The sequence below is a fragment of the Centroberyx affinis genome, unplaced genomic scaffold (genome assembly GCF_046629955.1).
Source record: "Centroberyx affinis isolate AG114_WGS23_722 - 3 ecotype Tasmania unplaced genomic scaffold, CSIRO-AGI_Caff_v1 ptg002542l_1, whole genome shotgun sequence".
NCBI lineage: Eukaryota > Metazoa > Chordata > Actinopteri > Beryciformes > Berycidae > Centroberyx > Centroberyx affinis.
The window spans coordinates 104,757-129,115 of NW_027280758.1; the positions used below are offsets into that span (position 1 = coordinate 104,757).

The following is a 24,359-nucleotide window of genomic DNA, read 5'->3' on the forward strand; positions in this document are numbered from 1 at the left end:
GCAGTTGCCATGGAGACGAGCAGTTGGGGGGGTTCTGTCTGTTGTCATGGCATTCTTCACCGCCTTGACGATCCAGTGTGTCTTCACAACTGCGTATTTTTGCTTTTTTTTTCGGGGAGGGGTGGCGGGGTGTGTACAGGTAGTGTTGGTTCTCCAGCTCCTAGTCTTCTTTAGTGTGTGTGTGTGTGTGTGTGTGTGTGTGTGTGTGTGTGTGTGTGTGTGCTCACTAGGGAACTGTGGTCTGGGAGGTAGGTGTTTGTTAGTACAGTAAAGGGGCTACGGGCCAGTGACTTACATAGTAGACCTAGTATGCAATTTTTTAGAGCAAAACCGGGGTCCTTTAACTCTTCCAGCCCGCCACCCACATTCTGAGAGCCCTAAACTGAACTGGGACCCACAGGAGAGGGCCATCTGACCCATTTTGGATCCCAACCCTTAGCTTAAGAAACCTTGGGAAGGGGGTGAAGGTCCCAGGAAAACAGGCTGGGAGGGATTGGAGTTAAAAGGTTAAAGAAATGGTACCTGGGGAACGAGAAAGGTGTGTGTGTGTGTGTGTGTGTGTGTGTGTGTGTGTGTGTGTGTGTGTGTGCGCGTGCATTTGTATGCATGCGTCTGACTGCATGCGTGCGTGTGTGTGTGTGTGCGTCTGTGTGTGGCGTTGTGCGTCAGTGCGAGTTGGACTGCTCCACTTTCAGCCCCACCAGCGACGGAGGCATCTGACTTGCAGCAGAGGAGGAGGAGGAGGAGGAGGAAGAGGCGGCGGAGGTGGGAGGGGAGGAGCCGTTGCTGCCTCCCAGAGAGGCCCGCAGGCCGGCGCCGCCCCCCTGGCCCGAGGACGTCACCGCGGGCCGGATGAGCGGCGGCGGCGGGTGGTTGTGGGGGGTCCGGTTCTGGAGGGGCCGCGTCTGCAGGGGCGGCGGCTGGCGGAGGAGGCTGGGGGGAGCGGAGGGCGGCGCGGGGCGGAGCAGCGGCGGGGGCTGGGAGAGGGAGGGGGGAGTCTGGGTGGAGGAGGGGGGGGAGGAGCCGCCGCCGGAGTCCGGGGGGGAGTCCTCCATTTTGACCTGAGAGAGGAGAGAGAGGAAGGACAGAAAAGGTGATGATGCAGAGAGTGAGAGAGGAGGGGAGATGGATGGGGAGAAAGAGGGAGACAGTGAAGGGGAATGAAAGAAAATAAATGGACAACGGTTGGGGGGGGGGAAGGAGGAGGAGGGGGGGGATGGAAGGAGGAGGAGACATGGAGAGAGATGGGAAGCAAAGGAAGGAGGGAAAAAAGAGGAATAGAAGAGTAAAAGAGAGAAGAGGGAAAGACGGATGTCATGTTAGATTAATGAGACTTTTTGAAAACGCAAACACACTAAACCACATGGCAAAGCAGAATACACAGAGTACAAAATATTGGAACCACATGCTCCTTCCTTTAAATATACTAATCAGGTGAAAGCTATGATCTCTTATGGATTTCAGCCATTAAATCCACTTCAATCATGCAGAGGAGATGCAGATAAAGGGGGAGAGAGGTTAAAGGAGGATTTTAAGCCCTGAGAAAGCTGAGGCATGGATTGTGAAAGTCACCACTAAGAAGATGCTCCTGATAATGTCAGGGACTTACTCTCTTTATAGAAATCTTGCCAACTGCCTATGCTGCCCCACTTTTGCAGCCCCATGGACATACTGTATTGTATGATGGGTAATACTCAACCCAGTGTGGTTGTAGTATTTCCTCCCCCCCCAAATCCCACCTCGTCCTCCTCCGCTCCGGCGTCCGTCGCTCCTCCCATCTCCTCGCTGCTCCTCCGGTGGTCCCTCTGGTCCCGGCTGGTGGCCACCTGCTCGGCGGCCCACTCCCTCAGCACCTCGTCCAGGTTGAACCGACGCCGGTAGCTCACGAAGAACGAACTCACCTGGACCCAGAGGGAGGGAAAGAGAGAGGGAGTTAGAGAAAAACACGGGAGGATGGTTGAGAGGGTTGGAGAGATGGAAAAAAAGGAGTGCTAGTGGTGGACAGGGGAGGAGAGAAGCAGGAGGAGGGATAATGGAGATTATAGTTATCTTTCAAAGAAGCAGCTTATCTAGACGGAGGGAAAGAGAGAAAAAGAAAGAGTTGGATGGAGATGAAGGATGGGTTACAGTGAGGTAAAGATAAGAGATCATTTCTGTCATTTCTTCATTTCAGAGTACATGGGAAAGGCAGGAGAGAGGGGGATGATGTGTCAAACATTGTGAGCTGAACTGAGAATCACAACACACTGAGCGCTCAGCATGCGCCTGATCCAACAGGATGCCCCAGAGAACAGATTTCTGACAGAATGTGTGAGGAGAGCTTTGAATCTGACTCATGACCTTTATCACACGCTCTCTCCCATCATTCTTGTTTCTCTCCACTGTTGTATATCGTTTCACAAAGCAGAATAGTCCAGGCGAAATGTACATCAATTTTTCTGATTTACGTGTGCAGTTACAGTTGCATCAATCAGCTGTGGCAGCCATTTTTCTTCTGAACGAGACAGCCTATTTCACCTGGACAAGAGGTACCTTCAAATATATTTTTTTAAATACATCTGAGGAAGAGGAAGCTCACCTGAGCCGTTGTCTTGGTCCCGATCACCTCAGCGATGGCTACAAAGTCTTTACCATAGCGACGGATGGCTGGGAGAGGAAGGGAGGGGGAGAAAGAGAGTTTTGAAGAAAGAGAAAAAAAAAAGTATTCGTTAGTGTTTGTGTTTCTCACCGAGGCTAGAAATCACTGACAACAAATTCATTGCCACCAAAAGGCTGCAAAAACTTTTCCATTTTTTTTTAAAGAAATGTGGGAGAGTGGGAGAGGGAAGACAGGAAGAGCAGACAGAGTGAGAGTGGACTTGTTGATGTATGTGTTTTTTGTTAACCTTTATCCAGGGTCGCTGACTGAGTGCACTCGCTCTTTTCCACAACTGCCCTCTCATCGTTACACACATTCATACCTTGGAGCTGCACAACACAACCACAGTCTTTACTGTTGACACTGAGCAGCTCCACTGGGGTGGGGGGTAAGTGCCTTGCTCAAAGGCACCTTGACAGTAGCTGCTACTATATCCAATTTTACCTGCCAGTCTGGGATTTGAACCAGAGCTTCCTGTCACAGGCCTGCTTCTCTAACTCCACCCCTCTATAACTTGCCCCCACATATTAAGTCATCATTCAGTTAGTCAACTCAATCCGGTCCTGAAAATCACAGCATTACTGATCTAGGATCACTGGTCAGGGAACTTAACCAAGTGAATATAAATATGACTGAAATAATTCAACTTTATAACTGCAAGCCTCGATTTCATGTGTTCTTGCCATTTTTCCTACCGGCTCTAACTCCCTTAGAGTGAATGTTATAGCAATTGATTATAAACCTAAGAGTCCTTGTCAGTCTGACTTATTTACCAATTCAGGCTATAGTCTGCGACGGCATGCAGAGCTCAGTGTCCATAGCAACTACACTCCAAAGACTGTCCTCACGATTCATGAATCCTCTACTAATGAACACCTCTCCTTTTCTGCAAGACAACTGTGTCTCTTTAATTGACTTGGTGCCATGCACACTAAGCTGGAACATTAGCAGCCATACTTCTCCCATAACCCAAATTCATTTCCATTACAGTTGGAATCTAATTCCTAGTGGCTCCTTTTTATCAATATTTCTTTGTCTGTGTAAAACACTGACAGGTGGAATGTTGGGCAGAAATGTATAAATCAAATTGTTCAATTTCGTTCAAGTCCGTTCAATTTGCATTTTTCATGTTTTTTTGTTACACTCTTTTCATTTATTTATCATTTCATTTTTTTTATCCCAGCAGCATCCTGCAGAAACTCAGAAAAACTGAGAAATACTGGTTGATTTTCCCAGTGCAGAAGTGCAAATATGTGCTTGAAAATGACTGTGACTTGCTCATGAATTTGAACAGACTACTACTTTACCAGTGGGTTGAGTAACTAATCCAATTGTTGTCTGCATGTAGAAATGAAATGTAGAAATATTTTAAGTCCAGCTTTTTATTGCATGGATGCTCCAGCGTTATAGCTCCACCTGAGAGAAGCCTATACGTATAGTGTCCAAGATACACTTGTCTACAGTGGCCTCTGCAGTGACAATGCAGGATGGATACACTTCTACAATCGCTAACACTGTACATGCAGTTCCCGTTTGTGGGAAATGTGACTGTGAATGTGTCTCACAGTCTGGCTGTGAATGTGAGGTGGGAGGAGGAGAGAGAGCAACGCGAGGTGACGCAACAGGGAGGGAGGGAAGACGATGCTGTGGCCTTCACTCACCCTGCACAGCCAGGAGCTGCTCCTCTGTAGTCCAGCGAGAGTTCATCTTCGGGGCAGGCTGTGAGACGGACAGAAAAGGAGAAGTGATGAGAGACAGAGAGAGATTGAAGTGTGAGGGAGGAAGGTAGTAAGAGAGAAGGGGGAAGAGGGGGGAAAAAAGAGAGGGAGAGAGAGCAAAGAGCAGATTAAGACTAATCTATGTCCCTCAAGGGGGTGAAATAATATCTGGAGGGAGTTGGGGAAGGACGGAGTGAATAAATGAAAGTAGAAGAGAGGAACAAACTGAAGAGAGGAGAGAGATCGGAGATGGAGGATGGAGAATAAAGTCAGGAAAGGGCAGAGAGAGAAAAACAAAGAGGGGGATAGGTGAAGGAAGTGGAGGGAGTGAAAAGGTGGAAAGAAGTACAAAAAGGAGGAGGGAGAGTGAAGGATGAGAGAAGGAATAATGCTTTGGATTCAGGAAGGACACATGAAAAAGAATGAGGGGTGGAAGAGAAGTGGAGGGTAGGAAAATGTAGAAAGTTGTACAAAATACAGAGTTAAAGAAGAGAATTGTACCTCAGTGGGTCTGAAAGTGTCGACACCCTCAGTGAGGCTCTGTTTCACACTACTGTTGTTCTGTTTAATACTCTGGACCTGAGAGAGAGAGAGAGAGTTGAGAGGAGGTGTTCAATTTTGTTCATTTGAAACTAACTGTATGTGTGTGGACTTGTCTCTTCAGTCCGTTTATTTGTGCACTTCCTCTTATATTTACATCCTTTAAAATAATGCTAAAAACACCTTGCACTTTCTCCATCCAAGAGTGTCTTGACAGTTCATTTTTGACTAGTATGTTACTACCTGCCGTCTGTTTTAGTGCACGTCCTTGTTGGATCTGCACAAAAGTCTTTTTCTGTTTCCATAGTTGCTGTATGTGGATTGGAGACGCATTACATTTACAGCTGGTTTGGTTGATCGGATCTTCAATGCGTCTTGAGTGCATGTACAGCTTACAAGTAGAACTACATTCACAATCTGATTACCCAGGATGCATGTTAATGTTGGGTTTAAAAGGAGGTCATATATACACACACCTGTCTCTTGAGCGACACCAAGTGTGTGTCCAGTTGTCGTACAGACAGCACCCCTGCATCGTGCGAGGCTGACAGGGACATGATGTCTCCCTGGTCCAGGTGCATGCCTTTGGGTGGCCTGCGGCGGGCTCTCAGCGGGTGGTGGCGGTACTGCGCCCCAATACTCTCCTTCTTCACCGGCCCGGAGCGACCAGAGGGCCCCTTCTCGGAGCTGGTGCTGCTGGAGTTCTGCTTCACTGCCTGCGTGCAGAGAGAGCAATCGCACGCATTAGAAATCAACTTCAGAATGATCAACTTTTGCTGGGATAGCAAAGACACAGTTAATAAATAAAGTTGTCAAGTAAAAGGAAAGAGAACAGATTGATTTGGTTAGGCTGATCTCCTCAGGCAAGTGCCTATGTAAACACAAAGCTGAGCTTGTGTGAGCAAGCCCACGCGCACACACACACACACATATACAGTCTCTGAGAAGTAGTCATTTCCACATCCTGGGGAGAAACTTGGATTAAATAATTTGGTCTACTTCACCGTCTCTGTAATAATTTGGAGTCTTCAAACACGTTCAATACAGAGACAAGTAAGTATAGGCTACTAGAGCACAAACACACTCACACAACCCAGATCTGCGATTCCAACATCGACAAAAAGTTGTGTATTGCTCACCTCCTTCTTGGCGTCGATCTCAAAGTCACTGTCGCTGCCTGGGTCTCCCTCCTCGACCTCATCATTACTGGAAGAAGGACAGGAAGAAAAGATGAAACAAGCCTGTGGTAAACACATTGTTCCCAACCATTGATGCAGCACTCCCTTTGGCAACAATTAAAATTTCAGTGTAAAATGTCCAATACCATATGTGGGAGACAAGAAATGTTATCGGGGGGCTCATACATCTTCATGAGCCTCTTGTTTCCCAGGATGACATGCATATCAGGTGTCATGAAGTTAGCTCAAACAAAGCAATTTCGTCAGAGCACTTTTGTAAATGTCAGATCTCGGGCAAGTCGTTCCTGAGAATTCCTTCCCTCCTTCCCTTCCATCCAGTCCTCCCTCCCATCACACCGCTCCTTATCCGTCCTCCTCCTTCCCTCTTGTCCATCCCCTCCCTCCTTTCGTACCCAACTTCCCCACAGGGATCATTAAAGTTTCATCTCATCTTATACCTGTCGTCTTTCTCCCTCTTGTTGACCAGCCTCCTGGCCTGTCTGTCCATGACCGAGGTCCTGGTTCTGGTCTTCTTCCAGCTGTAGTAGTACTTCACCAGGCTGGAGATCAGCTTATCTGGAAGCTACACACACAAATAAAAAAATATAAACACATTGAGCGCACACAAACACACAAACAAAAGCACAGAGAATCAATAAAATGAGAATAAACGTTGAAAGTATGATTGAATATGGTATGTGTGTGATTCCCCTTTAACACCGCGTTACTGCCTACTCCTGTACTGAACACTCTGTATGTGTGTGTGTGTGTGTGTGTGTGTGTGTGTGTGTGTGTGTGTGTGTGTGTTTTCCCCAGCCCCTCTCACCATCTGCTGGATGCGGTGGAAGCTCTTGCCGTGGAAGCTGAAGGCCTGTTCAAACAGCACTTTGTCCTCCACCGTCCACTCCTCGGGGAAGGGGGTGAAGTTGGCCAGGTCGGCCAGCGAACGCTCCACATCGTGTTTGTGCCACAGCAGCATGCCCAAGGCCTGGACGGACAGGGAGGAAAGAGACAGAGGGAAGGGAAGGAGGGAGGGTGGACGAAGAGAGACATGTAGAAAGAGAGAGAAAGAAAAGGGAAAAAAGTGTGTGAGTGTGCATGAGAGGGAAATAGGGAGAAAATGGTGGAAAGAAACAAATATATGTGCATTTTGTTAATTTGGTTAGATTTGCTAATGTGCACTTGTTGATCCCGTTTACTTGAATTTCTTCCAAGAAAATATTTACACTTTTTGTGTGTGTACTGTGTTTTTTCATTGTGGGACAAAGTGACAAGTTTTTCTTGTGAAATTAATTTGCAGTCTTCCATACCTGCTCCATGTTGTATCCATGTTTCTCTTTAGCCATCAGGATGTACTCGTCCACTGGGGCAAGGAGGGAGAGAAGGGGGTTCAAAGGAGAGAAAAGGAGGGAGAGAGAGAGAGACAGAAAGAGGGAAAGACCAAGGTAGAGAGAGTAGGGGGACGAAATGAGAGAGAGTGACAGAGAAGAGAGGGACAGAGAAGAGAGACAGAGGAAAGGGAAGAGAAATGTAGAGAGATGGGAGAGCCAAGAAAGAGAGAGGCAAGGTAGAACGAGGAAAAACAAAATAGAGGATGAGGAGGATGTAGAGAGTGAGGGGACAGAGAAAGTAAAAACTTTAATTGCTACTCTCAAGGCAGCATCCAGCCATTATATTGAAGGTCAAGTTGTTAAGCTTGTAACGCAGAATGAAAGGTAGTGTGTGTGTGTGTGTGGTGTGTGGTGTGTGGTGTGTGTGTGTGTGTGTGTGTGTGTGTGTGTGTGTGTGTGTGTGTGTGTATAATAGAGCTTACACATTGCATCAGAAATCTGGCTGTTGGGACACCAGACCAGCATACTCCTCTGGTCCTTCTCATAACGGCTTGGACTGTCTGGTAATGAGAACACACACACACACAGTCAAAATCGTCCCTATCATTCAGTCATTAGTCACATCATCTCTGTAGCTTCCTCTCCTTTACTTTTCCCTATTCCTCCGTCCTTATCTGCCTCTTCCTCCTCCACCATACTTATATTCTCTTTCACTCCCGCTCCCTCACACTCATCTCTCCACTTCTCTCTCCCTCTGATTAGCTTTTTATCAACCCTCCTATTCTCTTTTCGCTTTCTTCCTCCCCCTCCTTTGTACCATTCCTCCTTTCCCTTTTCTCCTGCCCAGACTCCATCTTCAGCACCCTCTTCGCTGGGAAGAAAGATGAGGAGGAGACGGTGACATGTCAGCCAGCGGACTGCATTGGGGGTTCAACATCTGTGCAATGCCAATCAGCAATATCGTAAGAGAAAATTCATACACTCAAAGAGAGGTTTGTTTGCCCGCTCCTTCGCTTTGACATTTTGATTAGTCATTGTTGTGGGAAACTTCTTCACCTTTCTCTCTGACAAAGACAACAGCCATTGTTTTTGGTCATCAGCCACTTCACATCTACCATTCACATCTGAGTATCTGTAGGGTCCAGAAAGCCCTTTTAAGACTTTAAGACTGTTTTTTAAATGCTACCTGAAACTGGATTTTAGACCAGATGTTAAAACCAGACTGTTTTTGACTGCACATATGAATGTTCTGAAACTATAAAAGAGCAAAATTACAAAAAGGAGAACAGGAAATTAATTGTTAAAGGACATGAAGTCCAGTTGTGTTTAGTAGATCAGATACAGTGGAAAAAAAACATGCGCTGAATATTATAAAACTAACTCTATTCTGTATTAATCAAAGAGTGGACATGCAGCACAAAGAAACCAGTCATTGCATGGTGGAAAAAAAACACTGGTAATAACTGTATTTAAGTCATTTTTATACTTTTTAAGCCCTTAAAATTAAGATAATTTATTTTAAGACTTTTTAAAGACCCACAGATATTCTGCACATCTATGTGAGTTCAAGCTGTGTGGAGGAAGGATCATTCTTGTGTTGAACTTCACCATTTCCCACATTCCCAGTTATTGGACAAAGATGTGATTTCCCAGTGCAGACATCTTGTAGGCTGCTCGCCAGTTCACCCAACGAAAACAGGCATGAACAGTTGAATGCAGAAAATCGTGTTTTTTTCCTTCGCACGACCAACTTCACTGGAGAGCATGAATGTCCCTTTACCCACAAGATGCTGCATAGCCACGGTCCGATATTAACATCCACCAAGCACCAAATGCCAGTAAAAGTTGTCTTTGTTGGATAATTCAATGAGGGCCACCCACTACGGTAACTTTTTGAGACGCTAACATCTGAATGGCTCGCCTGTGTACAGTCTTCGGTATTTGCCTGTTCTAAAACCTCGTCTCTGCTGGCTACCGTACGCTCTGACTGTGAGCCAATCAAATCAAAGCAAAACAATGGCTCTGGATCAAACAGGCTGTTGACTGGCTGCCTGCAACATTGGCTCTCCACAGTAGCGTTTAAACTTCTGCAAACTTTTCCTCCTCTTTCTCCGCAGCCTAGATGGCTAAGTAAGTTAACATTTGTGGAAAGTTAACGTTATTCCCATGTGGCGAGTCACTTCATGATGAATTACAAACTTTATCTATTTCATAAGTGAATGAGCAAGTTTTAAATTAAAACTCTAATCGGCTCATCTCTTTATTGAATCTTTCACACAGTACGTGATTTTGTACACACTGAAAAGATGTAGGGTGACATCTTTTCATGAAGACCGTATATAATAAGTATATTTGGCCAGTAAAAATTATTCCTGGCAGTTAAATTGTTTTGGCTTTTCCAGTCCTTGGAAGGAGAGCCAAAAAGTTCATTTCAGACTCTTTGCATACCCATTCACACTGAGAGTCTGGATGTCCATAACAATGTTGTCTCCTCGTCCGTCCTTCTAGCCAGTTCCTGGTTTGAATTGTGGCTCTGGTCATTTGACCTTCCTCCCTCTCCTTATCTGTATTCCCCTTCTCCCTCCATTTCAATGTCCTCCATGCTTCTCTTCACCGCTGTGCCTACCTCCCTCTCTCCATTCCTCCATCCCTCCTTTCATTCCTCCCCGTTATCTCCCTCTCTCTTGATTTCCTCCATCCCACCTTACCTGGTTTGAACTCAGGGATCTGGGCCTGGTAGTCTCCTCCCACTCTGATCATACTGTCTGTAGAGAGAGAGAGAGAGAAAGACAGAGGGAGAACAGAGAGAAAGAGAGACAGAAGTTACAATATCCAAGAGGGATGGTATAGTGTTGACAAGGCAGAAATTTCCCAAAAAGTTGCAGAACTGGGTAGACAAGATAGAGAGAAGACAGATAAGAGGAGAGACAAAGGGAGAGTTTTTTGATGGCGAGGCTGTGAGAGAGATGGAGGGAAAGAAGGGGGGGGAAGCATGAGCAGAAAAAAAAAAGGAGCAAGAGCGGATGGCAGACATTAAGTAATTAGTGCTGTGGTAAAGCCAGGGAGATAAAGGAGATGGAGAGAGTGTAGAAGAGGATGAGTGAGGGAGACTAAGAGAGGAGCTGGGAAGCAGACGAGGAGGAGGAAGAGAGAGATTACGCTTTCCTCAGGGACAGAGGGCAGGAAGGGAGGAGAGGATGGATGGGGGGACAGATGGGTGGATAGATGGAAACCGGAGTAGATGGAGGGAGGTGGGTGGCAGGGAAGCAGGAGGGAGGGAGGATGGGAGGAAATAGGATGGGAGGAGAGGGAGGAGGTAGGGCAGGAGAAGTCGGCTGGAGAGAAATGAGAGCTGAGAGGAGGCAAGGATGGAGAGCGATGGATGAAGGAAGATGGGTAGATGAATGGAAGACTGGAGAGGGATGCAAGAGGTGGAGGTGAGGATGGAAGAAGCTCTCCCCTCCAAAACTGCTGTTGAAGGTACTTAACCCCCAGCTACTCCATCTTAGCTGTAATTTGTAATAATGTTTCCTTACTCCACTCGCCTTGTTAAATACAGGTTAAAAAAAAATTTAAAGGACAGCAGAAGAAGAAGGCAGTGGGTGAAGGAGAGAATGGAGGATGAGAGGATGTATGTGGGCAGAGGATGACAAGGATGGCAAGGAAGAGTAGGAGTGAGGGAAGTGGGTGGAGGAGAAAATGAGGGGATGACAGCGGAAAGACGTGTATAGGGATTAACCAGGCACCACAGCACTGCAATGAGTGCAGCATGTGTGTGTGTGTGTGTGTGTGTGTGTGTGTGTGTGATCTTTACATGCTTTGTGTGCATGCAAGAATAAAAAGTTGAAAGTTAGGCACTGGGTTAAACCAAGGTTTAGGTTTGGGAATCAACTTAAGTTGGTTTAATTGAGCATTACATTGTTCAGTGTGTGTGTGTGTGTGTGTGTGTGTGTGTGTGTGTGTGTTGTTGTCTGCATACCGTGAGCGTGTTCTTCATCGCTGCTCTCCTCCTCAGAGTGTGGCTGGCTGTTGCCGTTGGTTACGGTCTTGGCCCTGCTCCTGGACAGGACCCCGGCCCCCGAGCGCTCCATCACCGAGGGCATGGCTGGATCACACACACACACACACACACACACACAAAATACATTTAAAAGGGTGATTTCACCACTTACACATATCAATATTCTACTATCAAACTTTGTCTGAGTGTGATAGAATCTCATAGCAATGCATTCAGATCTGTCGTTCATTTTTCATTAGTTAGTTGACTGGAATGTTTGCTTTTCAATTGAAACCCTATAAAACCTTCTTCAATCTTAAAAAGGAGAAAAAAAACACCTTATGCTGCTCCCTTGGAAGCGCTCCCATCATTTTCCCTTGAGCTATGTTTATTTTTCAAGGGTTAGTTTTCTCTGAGAACAAATTCACACTCAACTACTCCTAGTATCTCTCCGTGACTCTAACCATCACTCAATAGCTCTCAATGTCACACTGTAACTCAGAAAATCTCTCAAACCAAAATGGCCTTGCACTGTTAACAGTTCAGTGGGGCATGAGGTGACATAATATGGCCTCTATTTGTTGGGGATGTGCTGCTTTAAAAACACTCATCTTTCAACCTGCCTCTAGACTTGCCTGAAAGCAGAATTTGGGCTTCCTGTTAAGCTCTGATCCACTACAACCAAGAATCATGCTTACAACTAAAATACACACAAACCGCTAGTGATTCTTAAACTTGTTCATCCTGGGACCCAAACTGAATAACTGAAGTCTCCCTTTGTTACTCAGGCTCATTAAAACATGCTCTTGTCATATGGGCACCAACCAGAAACAGACTGGCGGGCCATTATGTGTCCTGGACCATTGTTTAAAAAAACACCAGCCTAGCCTGAGCAAAATAACAACCAATGACCAGGACAAAACACATAGATAGAGGTAAAAAGAATAGATTTTTCTCATTACAGTGCTCTAACATTTCTCTATATGTGAAAAGGACAGAAAGTCATGTTGCTTTGCTCTAACTTCTGATATGTTACATGTGGCTATATGTATTGAATTTTACCATGTGGGAAGTTTTTTTTTTTATCCCAATATCAGGTCCAGTCTCTAATACGACTAGCAGTGCATCCATTCAAACAAACCAAGAGCAGCTCTACCTGACTAAAATCATGTTATAGTCAATGGTTCGCATACTATCATATATACATAAGCCTCTTAAAACATAGCGTTTTTACCACAACACACGTTCATACATGCTGAAACAGCACACGCACACAGAGCAGCCATAAACACACAGATACACACACCCCAAGTGAAATCCATGGCACTAGCAACTTTGCCACGTTAAGCCCCTCCAAAAGCCAGGGAAAACCCTACAGCCAGACAAACACGTATGCACACACACACACACGCAAACAAACGCACTCAATAATTCACAAGTGGCGGTATCCTCAAAAACAAAGTGGAGAGAATATGCCATGGATAACATGAGAGCCCTCCTGCATGAGGGGAGCTCTCGTTTTAAGTGTCATCGACTGTCGTGCTAGGTTATTACGTGGCCGAGCCTAGTTTTCTCCCTCTCTCTTGTTTTTTTTCTCCCTCTCTCTATCCCTCCATCCCTCTCTCTCTGTGTATCCTCGGGACACCGAGTCTCGCAGCAGCACAAAAGACTAGACGGTCAACTCAGGACACGGATCTAGACGAGAGCTAGTCAAACCGTATCAAGGGCCACATCTAAACTCCTCCTTAAACCAACATACTGCGGTTCATACAAAGAACAGGTGTCGACAAAGACATCAAATACATTCACAAATCAGAATATACACACAACTTCGAAATCGAAGTTGAAACGGTTAGGTTACATTTGATATATTTCTTCCGCACTATCAGGTCACTTATTTAATCTCCATTTTCAACAACTTGAACTGCGACCAGAACAAAGCAGCGACGCTTTTACGTCACTTCAAAGTTACATGGGTCAGTGTTTCTGATGCTGTGACAGACTGATCGCGGTTCAAATAAGGATAATAATCCACTTCTCTTTCCCCTGACTTAAAATGACCATTTACGCCTCTTAAGTGGCAGTTGGCTATGTTTACCGGCCGGGCGACTACCAAACTGTGGTAGACAATAAAGTGACCGAGGCTCTCTGCGGGTCTTTGTCTGTCGCTGCCGCCGGTGGCCCCACAAACCCCCCAAAACTAGCAGCAGCTGTCCTCACACAGCCTAACTTCACTGGAAACTCACAACAACCCGCTTTAAACGCCCCAAAAACCATGTACTGGTTCATGCACGTTTGGGAATACGTTCACAATCACGAAGGAAGAGAATCGATGTAATCCCGCCCCGTTCACTTTTAGGGAGAGTTTAAGGGCTTGTGGTAGCCTCGGACTCCGGGACGGTAGCCTCGATCGCCACAAGAATCAACTAATGGTTATGAACTAGCTGTTATAGCCAAAAACTCTGGGAGGATCAATTTCTAGTGATCAATATCGCTAACCCACCAACTTGTGCCTTTTAATTAGTTTTCCCAACCTCCCACCACCATAATGAAATTGTCAAATTTCGACCCTTCTAACTTTTGCTCCAAACTATCTTTGAGAATCTGATACGATCATGTATTCAGCTACACAAAAAATAACCACTTATACTAACATTCCGTTGTTTATTTAATTCTAAGTTAAAGTATATATAGGCATATAGTATACAATAGTCCTTCATTATATATTTTAAGGGGCAGCCTATTTCAGTCTTCTCATTAACGCATCATTTTTGACTCACGCTCAAAATCACTATAATATTCCTATAATGACTCATAGTGTGCCTGTGGTACTCAGTAGTGAGTTTATAGTGACCCTACACTAACGTTACTTTCTTGTGTTTTTTTCTCCTATGGTATCACTGAAATATTCATATGGAGACTATATTTCTATAGTAACCTTCTATGAACTATTATAGGATTACTATAGGTTAGTTCTTTTTCAATCATCAAAAATAAGCGCTGGCCAGCGTGGGTCGGCAACCGGCGTTTATTTGACTGAGTAGCTAAATCAATAATTTCACAGCTTTAGTGAATAGTCATCTCTCCCTGTGTGAGTCTCTGCTCTTCTTCCGTTTCCAGACTTTGAAGTCCTTTTGTTTTCCCCACGCTTACGTTGCTGTTACTACTAAGGCTACTGACTGCTGGCATGAAGTAAAACTCGTTCTGGATTATAACTCAAGTTGTTGGTCTGTATTAAGACCTTCAGCGGTAAACGGTAACAGTTTCTACGGTCCAACTAATTTTTAGATGCTGAATAATGAATATCAGGCAATATTTCGCCCCCAAAGTGCACATGATAGCATTTTCAAGTCAAACCTTTCAGTTGGTCGTTGGGATGCTAACGTTAGCTAGTTAGCTTGCGGCTAGTACCTAACGTTACATTAGTAACGTTAATAGTTGAAAGTCGAGATAACAGTCACACTGTACCTGCGTGTCGTTTGTCTCCGGTTTTCCGCACTCAAAACTTATCTGTGCCTCTACCCGCAGTATATAATCCTCTCCGAAACGATAACGGTAATTAGGGCATCTAAAACGGCTTAATTTCTGCCTAATTGATGATCACAGCCCGACTCGAGTGTACAATGAAGTGAACTGCATGGATAGATGGAAGCAGCCGTGTGTCTCTGTGTGAGTGTGTGCCGGGGAGACAGACAACACCCCGAGAAAAGAGAGGTGGACATCCGCCCCGATCCGCTTGCCTCTCCCAAGTAGCCTACTCCATTTGGATTGGCAAAAAGTAGTCCTGTAAAACTATGGATTGTGTTGTTGATTTTGCATTAATTAACAACGATTCTTGCCGGATAGCACGTGATTTGACGAGTTAGGGGGCATTTTTGTGTATTATGTTGAGTTGAAAGCCTTTGGTCAGAAAATCAGCTTTTTAACCGTTTGCCTGAAAATTCAAATCAGTGATTGATATTTATTGTTCATCTTATTCAAATAGTAATGCGATGATGTGCTATGGCTACAGCAGTTTTTTTAGACTCATAATCTGCCATCTATCAAAATCCCATAAATTAGGGACTACTTGCCAGTATGTGGGCGGAGGGATTCGTCAGCTGTGCATCTCTGTGCTGAGGCTGGCTGTCCAGACTTGCACTGATGTATGCATGGTGGAGAAAAGGGCAGGAGAGTGGGGTACAATTTAATCGTGTGTGTGTGTGTGTGTGTGTGTGTGTGTGTGTGTGTGTGTGTGTGTGTGTGTCTGCGAGAGCGTGCGCGTCTGTGCGTGTGCATGTCCACGAACTGGGCAGTGACTCAGAGGAATAGCCTCAATGTACTTGTCTCATTTATTTTTTATTTAAAATGTCTCCAATTCAAAGAGTGAGTTCTGTCTCTCTCTACTTCTACTTCTCTGTCTGTTGTCTGTCTGCGTGTGTGTGTGTGTGTGTGTGTGTGTGTGTGTGTGTGTGTGAGTGAGTGTGTGCGTGTATATGTGAGACAGAGAGGGGGGGGTGTACAGGTGGGTGAGTAAGTGTATGTGAGTAGAGTAGGGAATGGTTTGATGATGTTACATCGCTATCTATAGCAGGATTTACACCTGATGCCGGCAAACACCCCCCCAACACACACACACACACACACACACACACACACAAGCTGCTGTTGCCATTCCAAGTGCTGCTGATATGTAACAGCCTGTTACATACATCTCTCTTCTCCCTCCATCCCTATCTCTCTTACTCTTCCTTTCTTTCTTTGTCGTTGTCTCTCTCTCTCTCTCTCTCTCTCTCTCTCTCTCTCTCTCTCTCCGGCATCCTCACCTCCTCTTCCCTTTTTTCTCTCTCCCTCCTGTCTCCCTTTTCTTGGACAGTCTTTTCCGCCTCATCTCCATCTCCTCCACAGTCTCTCTGTTTGTCATCATCCCTCCTCCTCCTCCTCCTCATCCTCTTCCTCCCTCCTTCCCTCCCTCCTCCCTCTCTATTTAACAAGCTCCCCAGTTCTTCACCCCCTGCCTGTTTTCTCCACCTCGCCTCCCTCTCTCTCTCTCTCTCTCCCTCCTGCTTACTCCTCGCTAATTGCCTCCTCCCCGTCTCTCTGCTTCCTGTCTGTTTCTGAGCCTTCTGCCTATTTGTCTGCACCTCCTCTCCCTTCTCCTCCTTCTCTCTCTTTCTCTTTTTTCCACCTCCTCCTTCCTTGCTTCTATCTCTGGTCCTTACACTCTTCCTCTTCTTTATCTCCCTCCTCCTTTGCCCTTATCTCTCCCTCCAACTCTTCTGCCTCCTCCCTAATTCTCTTCTTCTTCCCTATCCCTCCTCCCCCTCTTCCCACTTCCTCCCTAGACCTCCTGAATATTTGCCCGCTCCCTATTTGCCCTAATTCTCTTCCTCCCTCCCTTCTCTCTCTCTCTTTCTCTCTCTCCCTCCCTCTCTCTCCATGCCTCCTGCCTAATTCTCTACCTTATTTCCCCTTCAGATTACTTTCCTCCTCTCCGTTTCTCCTGCCCCTCCTTGTCTCTCTCTCTCTCCCTCCCTCCTTTCTCCCTCCATTTCCTCCTCTTTCCCCCTGCCTCTTCCTCCTCCCTCCTCTCTTTTCCTCAACCTCCTTCCCACTTCTCCCCCCCTTCTCTTCCACACTCCCTCACTCCCTCGTCTCCAGCGATGACTCCTCTCCTCTCCTCTCCTCCTCCCCTCTCCTCTCCTCTCCTCTCCTCTCCGCCTGTCTCCTTCCCTCCTCGTCTCCTTCCTCGCTCGACCGCGCGCCTTCCTTTTCCTCCCCCTCCCTCCTTGCGTCCTCCCTCCTACTTTCTCTCCTCTGTCCTTCACCCCTCCTCCTCCTCCTCTTCCTCTTCCTCCTCTCCTCTCCTTCAAAAGAGGCTCCAGCTCTGCCTATCTGTCTCTCTGTCTGGCTGTGTGCCTCTATCTGTCTTTCTCTCTGTCTCTTTCTCTCTATCTTTCTTGCGTGTCGCTTCCGATTTCAACAGTGTGTACGTGTGTGTGTGTATGTGTGTGTGTGTATGTGTGTGTATGTGTGTGTGTGTGTATGTGTGTGTGTGTATGTGTGCGGCGCAAATTCTTCCCTTCCCCTCCCCCCATCCTCCCCCTACAGTGACACAGTAAAGCGGCTCGCTTCGCTCACCTCCAACTCCCCCCCTCCCCTCCTCCTTCCTCCTCCTCTTCTTCCTCCTCCTCTCCTCCTCCTGTCTTCCTCTCCTCCCGTTTTCCTCCTCCTCTTCCTCCTCTCTCTCTCCTGTCTTTTTCACTCCTTCCTCCTCCTCTTCCGCCCCCCCCACCCCCTCCTCCTCTCATTACTCAGTGTCCACGTAACTCGCCCATTCCACTGCGCTCTCTCTCTCTCTCTTTCTCTCCAACTCCTTCATGCCTCCCTCTCCTCTCTTCTCCTCTTTCTCTCTCTCTCTTCTCACTCAGTCCTTCCGTCCCTCACACCTCCTCGCTAATGAACAACTGCTCCATCTCTCTCCTCTTTCCCCCTCCCTCCCTCCCTCCCTCCCCTTGCTCTCCTCCCCCTCCCCTCGCCGCCTCTCTTCTCTTGTCAATCTCCTCTTTCCTCTCCTCGGTCCTCTCCATCCCTCCGTCTCTCCCATCCCTTCCCCTCTCCCTCTTTCCTCCTCTCACTCGGCTTCTCTCTGATCTCCCTGATATCCCTCCCAGCCTACCTTCACATCTCACTCACTCTCCTCTTATTTCCACTTCTTTTCTCCACTTCCTCCCCCTTTCCCCTCCATCGTCTCCTTCTTTCTCTCTCTCTCCTTGCTGCTCTCCCTCTCCCCATCTCTCCTCACCCCCCCTTACCTGCTGTGTCTTGTTCTTTGTCTGTCTCTCTCTGTCTACCTGTCTGATTTCTCTTTCTTTCCTGTCTGCCTGTTCTATATATGTTTGCATGTATGAATGTCTGTTTCTGTTCAATATTTATTTATCTGTCTGAATTTCTGTTTGCTCCTCTGTTTATCTCTCAGCCATTCCACCCCTGTCACCTATACTCTGTGACAAACCACCACTCCCCCTCCCACTCTCCTCCTCCTCTCCTCCTCCTCCTCCTCCTCCATTCTTCCCTACGCACAGCTGTACTCTTCTCTCACTCTTCGTTCTCCCTCCTCTCCTCGCCTCCTCTTCCCTTAGCTCCTTGTCTTTCCTCCACGCGAGTCTCTCCCTCCTTCCTTCCCTCCCTCCCTCCTCTGTATTCTCAGCGTTTGTTATATCAGAAGGTGCACGGTATAGAATCGGATGAGATAGAATGGACACCTCACCCTAATCTTCTTTTACCTACATTGAAATAGCATGGCATTTAGATGAAGTTGTTGTCATGAAAGTGTCATGTATTGATATTGCATGTTGCACTATTTAGCACATGGCAGGTACAGTCATCTGATGCCCTTTGCCATGGCAACTCGTTATCTTTCTTATCTTGTGCATTTATTGCCATTATATCACATATACTCAGTGTACAAACAGGCATGTAGTAGAGAGTAAACTTAGTTCACTTCTTTATTTGCAGAATAGAGTTCACCCTCTATATTTATGGGGTAGATTTATAGTATAGAGTAGAATCAAACTTATGTAAGTTGCATAAAGATATTGTGTTTTAAAAGGCAATGCATAAATGAATTGATTTTTGCTTCTATTGGTGGTTCCTATATCGTCCTATATCACCCACTGGAGGTCATAGTTTACCCACCTTCTTATTTACCATTACATCCCTGTGTACAAAAGACTAGGAACACCTTCCTAACATAGACTTCTGCAAAATTCACGTCTCACTTGTGTCGAGGCTTGAAAATTCATCTTTAACCTGTCAGCTCTCCTTCTTGACTGATGTGGTTTCCCCAGCCTACAGTTACACCTGTTGTTTTAAGGTTTTAAGATTTAAGGTTGGATCAATATGGGCTTTTGAAGGCCGATATGGATGTCAATATTTTTGGATTGAAGCTGCTGATATTTTTGCCGATATTCAGTATCTTTAAATTAGATCATTATTGTGGTAATTCGGTGTTTCCCCCATAATTGTATCCGTGTCAGTCAATATGAAAGTTGTCGGACTCGCATCGTGAACGGGATTCTACATCGTCTCCAGCCACAAATCACATCCAAGTCATGTAAAGAGATGGAAATACCAACAGATCTACAATACCAGATCTGATTAAAAAAAAATCCTCTGGGCGAGTGTCCGTTCTATCCGGTGTGGTTCTGTGATGCGGGGCTTGCTGTGGAGAGCGAGGCCTGTAGCAGAGATTCACATCCACCATTCTCCTCTGCTGCTCTCCACACTGCATCTGTCGCTTTCCTCTCCCATCCTCCTCCCCTCTCACTTCCTCTCTCTCTCTCTCTCTCCTTCCTTCCTCGATCCTCTCCTGTCTCTTCTCTCTCCCTCTCCCTGTTTCTCTTTCATCAGCATCTCCCCCATCTCTCTCTCTCCCTCCTTTTCTCTCTTCCTCTATTTCTTTCTTGGCTTTCATCATCCCTTCCATACCTATTACTCTAATATGTATCTGTCTCTCCCTCCTTCCCTCTCTCCCCTCTCATTCTCCTCCCTCCATATTTTCTCCTCTCTCTCTCTCTTCATCCTCCTTTGCCACTCTGTCCCCTCTTCTATCCTCCCCTCCTTCTCCTTCCTTTCTCCCTCCCTATTTCTCTCCTCTCTCTCGTTCTCCATCTCTCCCTGTCTCTCTCATCTTTCTCTTCCCTCTCTCTCTCTCTCTTCCTTTCCTCTTTGTCTCCTCCCTTCCCTCCTCCCCTGCCTCCTTTCCTCCTCATTCATCCTGCTTACCTTCCCTGTCTCTCCTCTCCCTTCTTCTCCTCTCTCCTCTCTCTCCTCTTTTTCTCCTCTTTCCTCTCTCTTGCTTCCTGTCCCTCCCTCCCCTCTCTCTCTCCTCTCATTCTCTTCTCCTCCCCGTCCTTCCCCTCCCTCTCCTCACTGTGTTAAAAGGCCTGCAGCAGATATTTCCACATAAACCTGTCTAGCTGTCTATCTATCTATCTATCCATCTATCTATCTATCTATCTATCTATCTATCTATCTGCCTGAATTCTTCCTCTCTTCTTCAGTCTGCTGATCAAAAAAGAGACAGCAAAAAGAACAACAACACACACCGCATTGTTAAACTGGAGAGAGGGATCCGTGTGTGTGTGTGTGTGTGTGTGTGTGTGGGTGAGGGGGTGAGGAAAGAAGGGGGGGCGCAGCTTGAATTTCATAATCCATTCCTTCAGGCAAAAACACACTGGAGAGAATGTACAGAAAGTCAGACATACATATTTACAGACAGACAAAAATGCAGATGGAGAGATGAAAAGAGTTTTTGTCTGCCATAAAGGAAAGCTGTGATTTGTTGATGTGTTGATGTATTAGGTTAGATCATTAAAAGAAACTTTAATGATCCCCATGGGGAAATTGGGCAGATTTATTTTGATCTATCCAATGGGAAACAGTAGGCTACTGAATGGAGAGTAACACAGTCTTCTTTTTCTTCGTCTGTTATTGTTCTGTAGTGAATGTCAGCGTTGTCACCTTCTGCTTCGGCAACGTATGGAATCTCAATGTCAGTGCCGGTAAAGCACCTATTGGACTGAAGTGAAGAGAGAGAGAGAGAGAGAGAGAGAGAGAGAGAGAGAGAGAGAGTGAGTGGGGGGGGGGGGACTCGCTCCAGTGAGCATCAGGCCTCGGTATCAACTCCCTGACCCTCGTCGCGCCCCCTACCGACAAGAGAGATAAATGTCTTTTCTACCGACGGCCGAGAGAAAGATTACCCGAAGACAAAGGGCTGTGGGCGGGGCTTAGCGGCGGGGCCATCTGCGTGCCGGGGAGGGCTGTGTGTGTGTGTGGGTGCATGTGCGTGCGTGTGTGTGTGTGTGTGTGTAAGTGAGTGAGAGAGAGAGGGAGAGAGAACCCTATGTAGGCCTTTCATTTGCATTCAGTAAAAGTGGGTTGGCTTGTCTTGAAGCGAACTACTAGTCATAATCAACATATATAGCATTATATTCAAAGTGTATGAGACAATACACTTGGTACTAAAATCCCAACGCAGATAAAAGCTGCATCTGGGTTTAGATATTGTGTCGGGATCGGGATTTGGCTCCAAGCCACACATGTGTAGCCTACACAATAGATCCAGTAAGGACTGGAAACTAATGTTAGTCCCTATTGAAACATCACTGTAATAGCCTATATTCCTATAATATTCCTATAGGGCATAGTGTGTGTCAATGGGACTCAATAATGAGCTGATAGTGACCTTGTCGTAGACTACTTTATTGTATCTTTATGGTATCACTATAATATTCCAATAGTATTCCTATTGTGAATTATAGTGTGTTTGTGATATTTGTATAGTATTCCTCTAACTTTTACTATAGGATTACTGTGGATCTTTTTCATAAGGGATAAACCATCTTTCCACCCTATCTAGACAGAATATGCAGATGTATCTTTTACCCTTCAGGTTGAGTGTGTCCTTGCCTTATGCTTCACCAACCCATTATATATAGGCTATATATAGGCCTATATATATTTTTTATTTTTGCAAAAAAGTAAAGTGCTCAAAATCAAAGGTATAGAGTGCTTAAGGGCACTAAAAGAAAAGAAAAAAAGAAAAAAAAGAAAAGGCCTTTATTTCTATGGCTACCCATCTTTTATCCCATATGGAGCTTGATTCCAGGTTTAAATTGGGCCTCAACAGCAGCACGAGACAAGATGCTTTATGGACTTTGTGTGATTCCACGCCCCTACACCGCCACCTACCGGTCACTGTGACGAACTGCTTCTCAGACGACGATGCAGAATGAGGTTTACTTTGTCAGGCTTGAACAGGCCTGCTGACACTACCTGCTGATTTCACCCTGGGGTTTCTATCATTTCAATACTGAAGAGGAGTATTTTCGTCCAGGGACCCACATCTGAGAAAAATGGAGCAAATGTTTCCGTATTTGATTACGCACATAATGTTATTACACTCTGGCAGTGGGGGCGATAACAGTTAGGAGGCTGGAATTATCCTCTCAGTGCCACGTTTCATTCTGCAAACTATTAAATTAAGCAATAATAAAACTGAGCTTTTTTGTTCTAAGGAGCCCTAGGAAATCTTCACTCTTGGGAATCCTTGAACCACACTTTATAGCCTGCTGATTTAGACTGTATACAGATAGTTGTAGGGTTAACTCTAAGTATAATCCATAGCAAATTACTCATTACCTGCTAATATTGTATTCAATTACAAATCCAATTGCATTACTCAACCCCAGTGACAATCTGATTACTTTTCACTTACTTTTGGATTATGTAGCCTCAAAATCCATATAATATAAGGTTAAACTGACAATTTAATCCAATTTTATTAATTTCAATTCAAAGACTGGTAGGACTAGATCTTATTACAGCCACTACATAGCCTACATTTGCTTCAATTCAACAAGTTCATAGTGGAACAAAAAACTTTTTCTTAGGGTCACAAAACACAATGCAATGCAATACTAACAGTAGTTTTATAAAGTGACTGGTGCCCAGAAATCAAGTATTGCAGTTTAACATATTGCAGTTAATAAGTGACATCATAAGGTTTAAAGTGACTGGTGACTGCTCATGTTTTTCACTAATTGTAACAGTTTACATTTTCCAAATTTTGTAATGAGTTTCATTAAAATAGACAGATATTCCCACATCTAGAAGGTCTCAGTTGATTTCAAACAAAATCTAGAAAATCACGTATCCTGCTGTTCACCAGAGTTTATTTATGACCGTGTCAGTGCTGCTGGACCCTCATCATCAGAGCAGACTGAGACTTTAGCAAATAAATTCATGCGGTGCTGAGCAAGAGCAGAGAGGATTTTCCTCATTGAGTTTGTTGTAATCAGATTATTCTAATTGCATTACATGTAATATGTTACTCCCAACTCCCTGGGTAATTGTTGTTGGTTAACATAATGGACTCATAATAAACCCAAAATAGGCTATCGCAGGCTCTATCCCTGTTTTATTTTACTGCGAGTGTAATCGAATCAGCGAGTGGATGGAAATGCTGAACTCATTTTCTACACATTTGGGTTTGAGTTTGGGGTAGACTGTGCACTATGTATAAGACATGATAGGCTAAGGTCATACTGTATTCAGCCGACACACACACACACACACACACACACACACACACACACACACACACACTACATTCATACCCATGACATGATAGGCCAGCCTTTGGAAGTCAAGAAGAAGAGTGTTACACAGCCAAACTTATAAGTAGAGTTCTAATCAGCCCGCAGCACTTCAATGTTTACATTAACTAACAGTATCCTGTCATTAGATAGATTAATAACTGAAAAGGTCAAAGGTTATCGAGCATAAAGCTGCTGTGCGGCTGGTTCCTTGACCCTCTCCGGCCCTCTGCTGGACTGTCGTCATTTCCCAAACAAGGAAACCATATTCGCGCTAAAGTAGTGTTACCTTCACTTGCTATCGGAAATATGATGACTACCAGTAGGACGCACGTGGTTGTACCCAGACGTGGTAGCGTGGCCGAGCGGTCTAAGGCGCTGGATTAAGGCTCCAGTCTCTTCGGGGGCGTGGGTTCGAATCCCACCGCTGCCAGGAGTCTTTTCAAGATCTGACGGTGTCTGCTGAGTCAGTTTAGGTGAAACTGAACTTTGAAGATGGTTAAAAAAAAAGGACCCTGTGACCTGAAATAGAAGCACTGAGCCTTCTGAATGCAAGTCAAATAAGTGTTTTTTGTGGCTCTGTAGATCAGTGTATAGAACATGGCACTAACACTGCCAGGATTAAGGATTTCTATATATATACACACTCTCATGATACCATAAGGGCGGTTTGGATAAAGGTGTCCACTGAATGTCATGTCATTCTGACCCCACAGAGTGGTAAATATGACTGGGAAAATGGGAAGTTTTGGGGTACGGGGAGCAAAGCTGTGTCTATAAAAGTGATGCAAATTATTAGCATATTTTATTGTTT

General features: G+C 45.4%; 1 protein-coding gene and 1 non-coding gene across 2 annotated transcripts; one reads left to right on the forward strand and one right to left on the reverse strand.

Moving 5' to 3' along the window:
* Positions 1-665: 665 nt before the first annotated feature.
* Positions 666-14,985, reverse strand: rcor2 (REST corepressor 2). Its single transcript, XM_071534434.1, has 14 exons — positions 14,874-14,985; positions 11,385-11,510; positions 10,114-10,170; positions 7,888-7,965; positions 7,385-7,437; positions 6,901-7,062; positions 6,533-6,657; positions 6,036-6,102; positions 5,373-5,612; positions 4,858-4,935; positions 4,300-4,357; positions 2,579-2,646; positions 1,740-1,901; positions 666-1,061 (listed from the first exon to the last, which is right to left on the reverse strand). Exons 2-14 carry the CDS (start codon positions 11,506-11,508, stop codon positions 666-668), a joined length of 1,668 nt encoding a protein of 555 aa, XP_071390535.1. The 5' UTR covers positions 11,509-11,510; positions 14,874-14,985.
* Positions 14,986-23,896: 8,911 nt separating this feature from the next.
* Positions 23,897-23,978, forward strand: trnal-aag (transfer RNA leucine (anticodon AAG)). Its single transcript has one exon. It is a non-coding gene; the product is annotated as a tRNA-Leu (tRNA).
* Positions 23,979-24,359: the final 381 nt, after the last annotated feature.

Bases quoted from the DNA above. Each gene is read 5' to 3' on its own strand.
- rcor2 (XM_071534434.1), bottom strand. From the start codon at position 11,508: ATGCCCTCGGTGATGGAGCGCTCGGGGGCCGGGGTCCTGTCCAGGAGC. The intron at 6,658-6,900 runs GTGAGAGGGGCT...TTGTGTGTGTAG, and splicing joins TCCACCGCATCCAGCAGATG to CTTCCAGATAAGCTGATCTC. The intron at 6,103-6,532 runs GTATAAGATGAG...TCCTTCTTCCAG, and splicing joins AAGAGGGAGAAAGACGACAG to TAATGATGAGGTCGAGGAGG.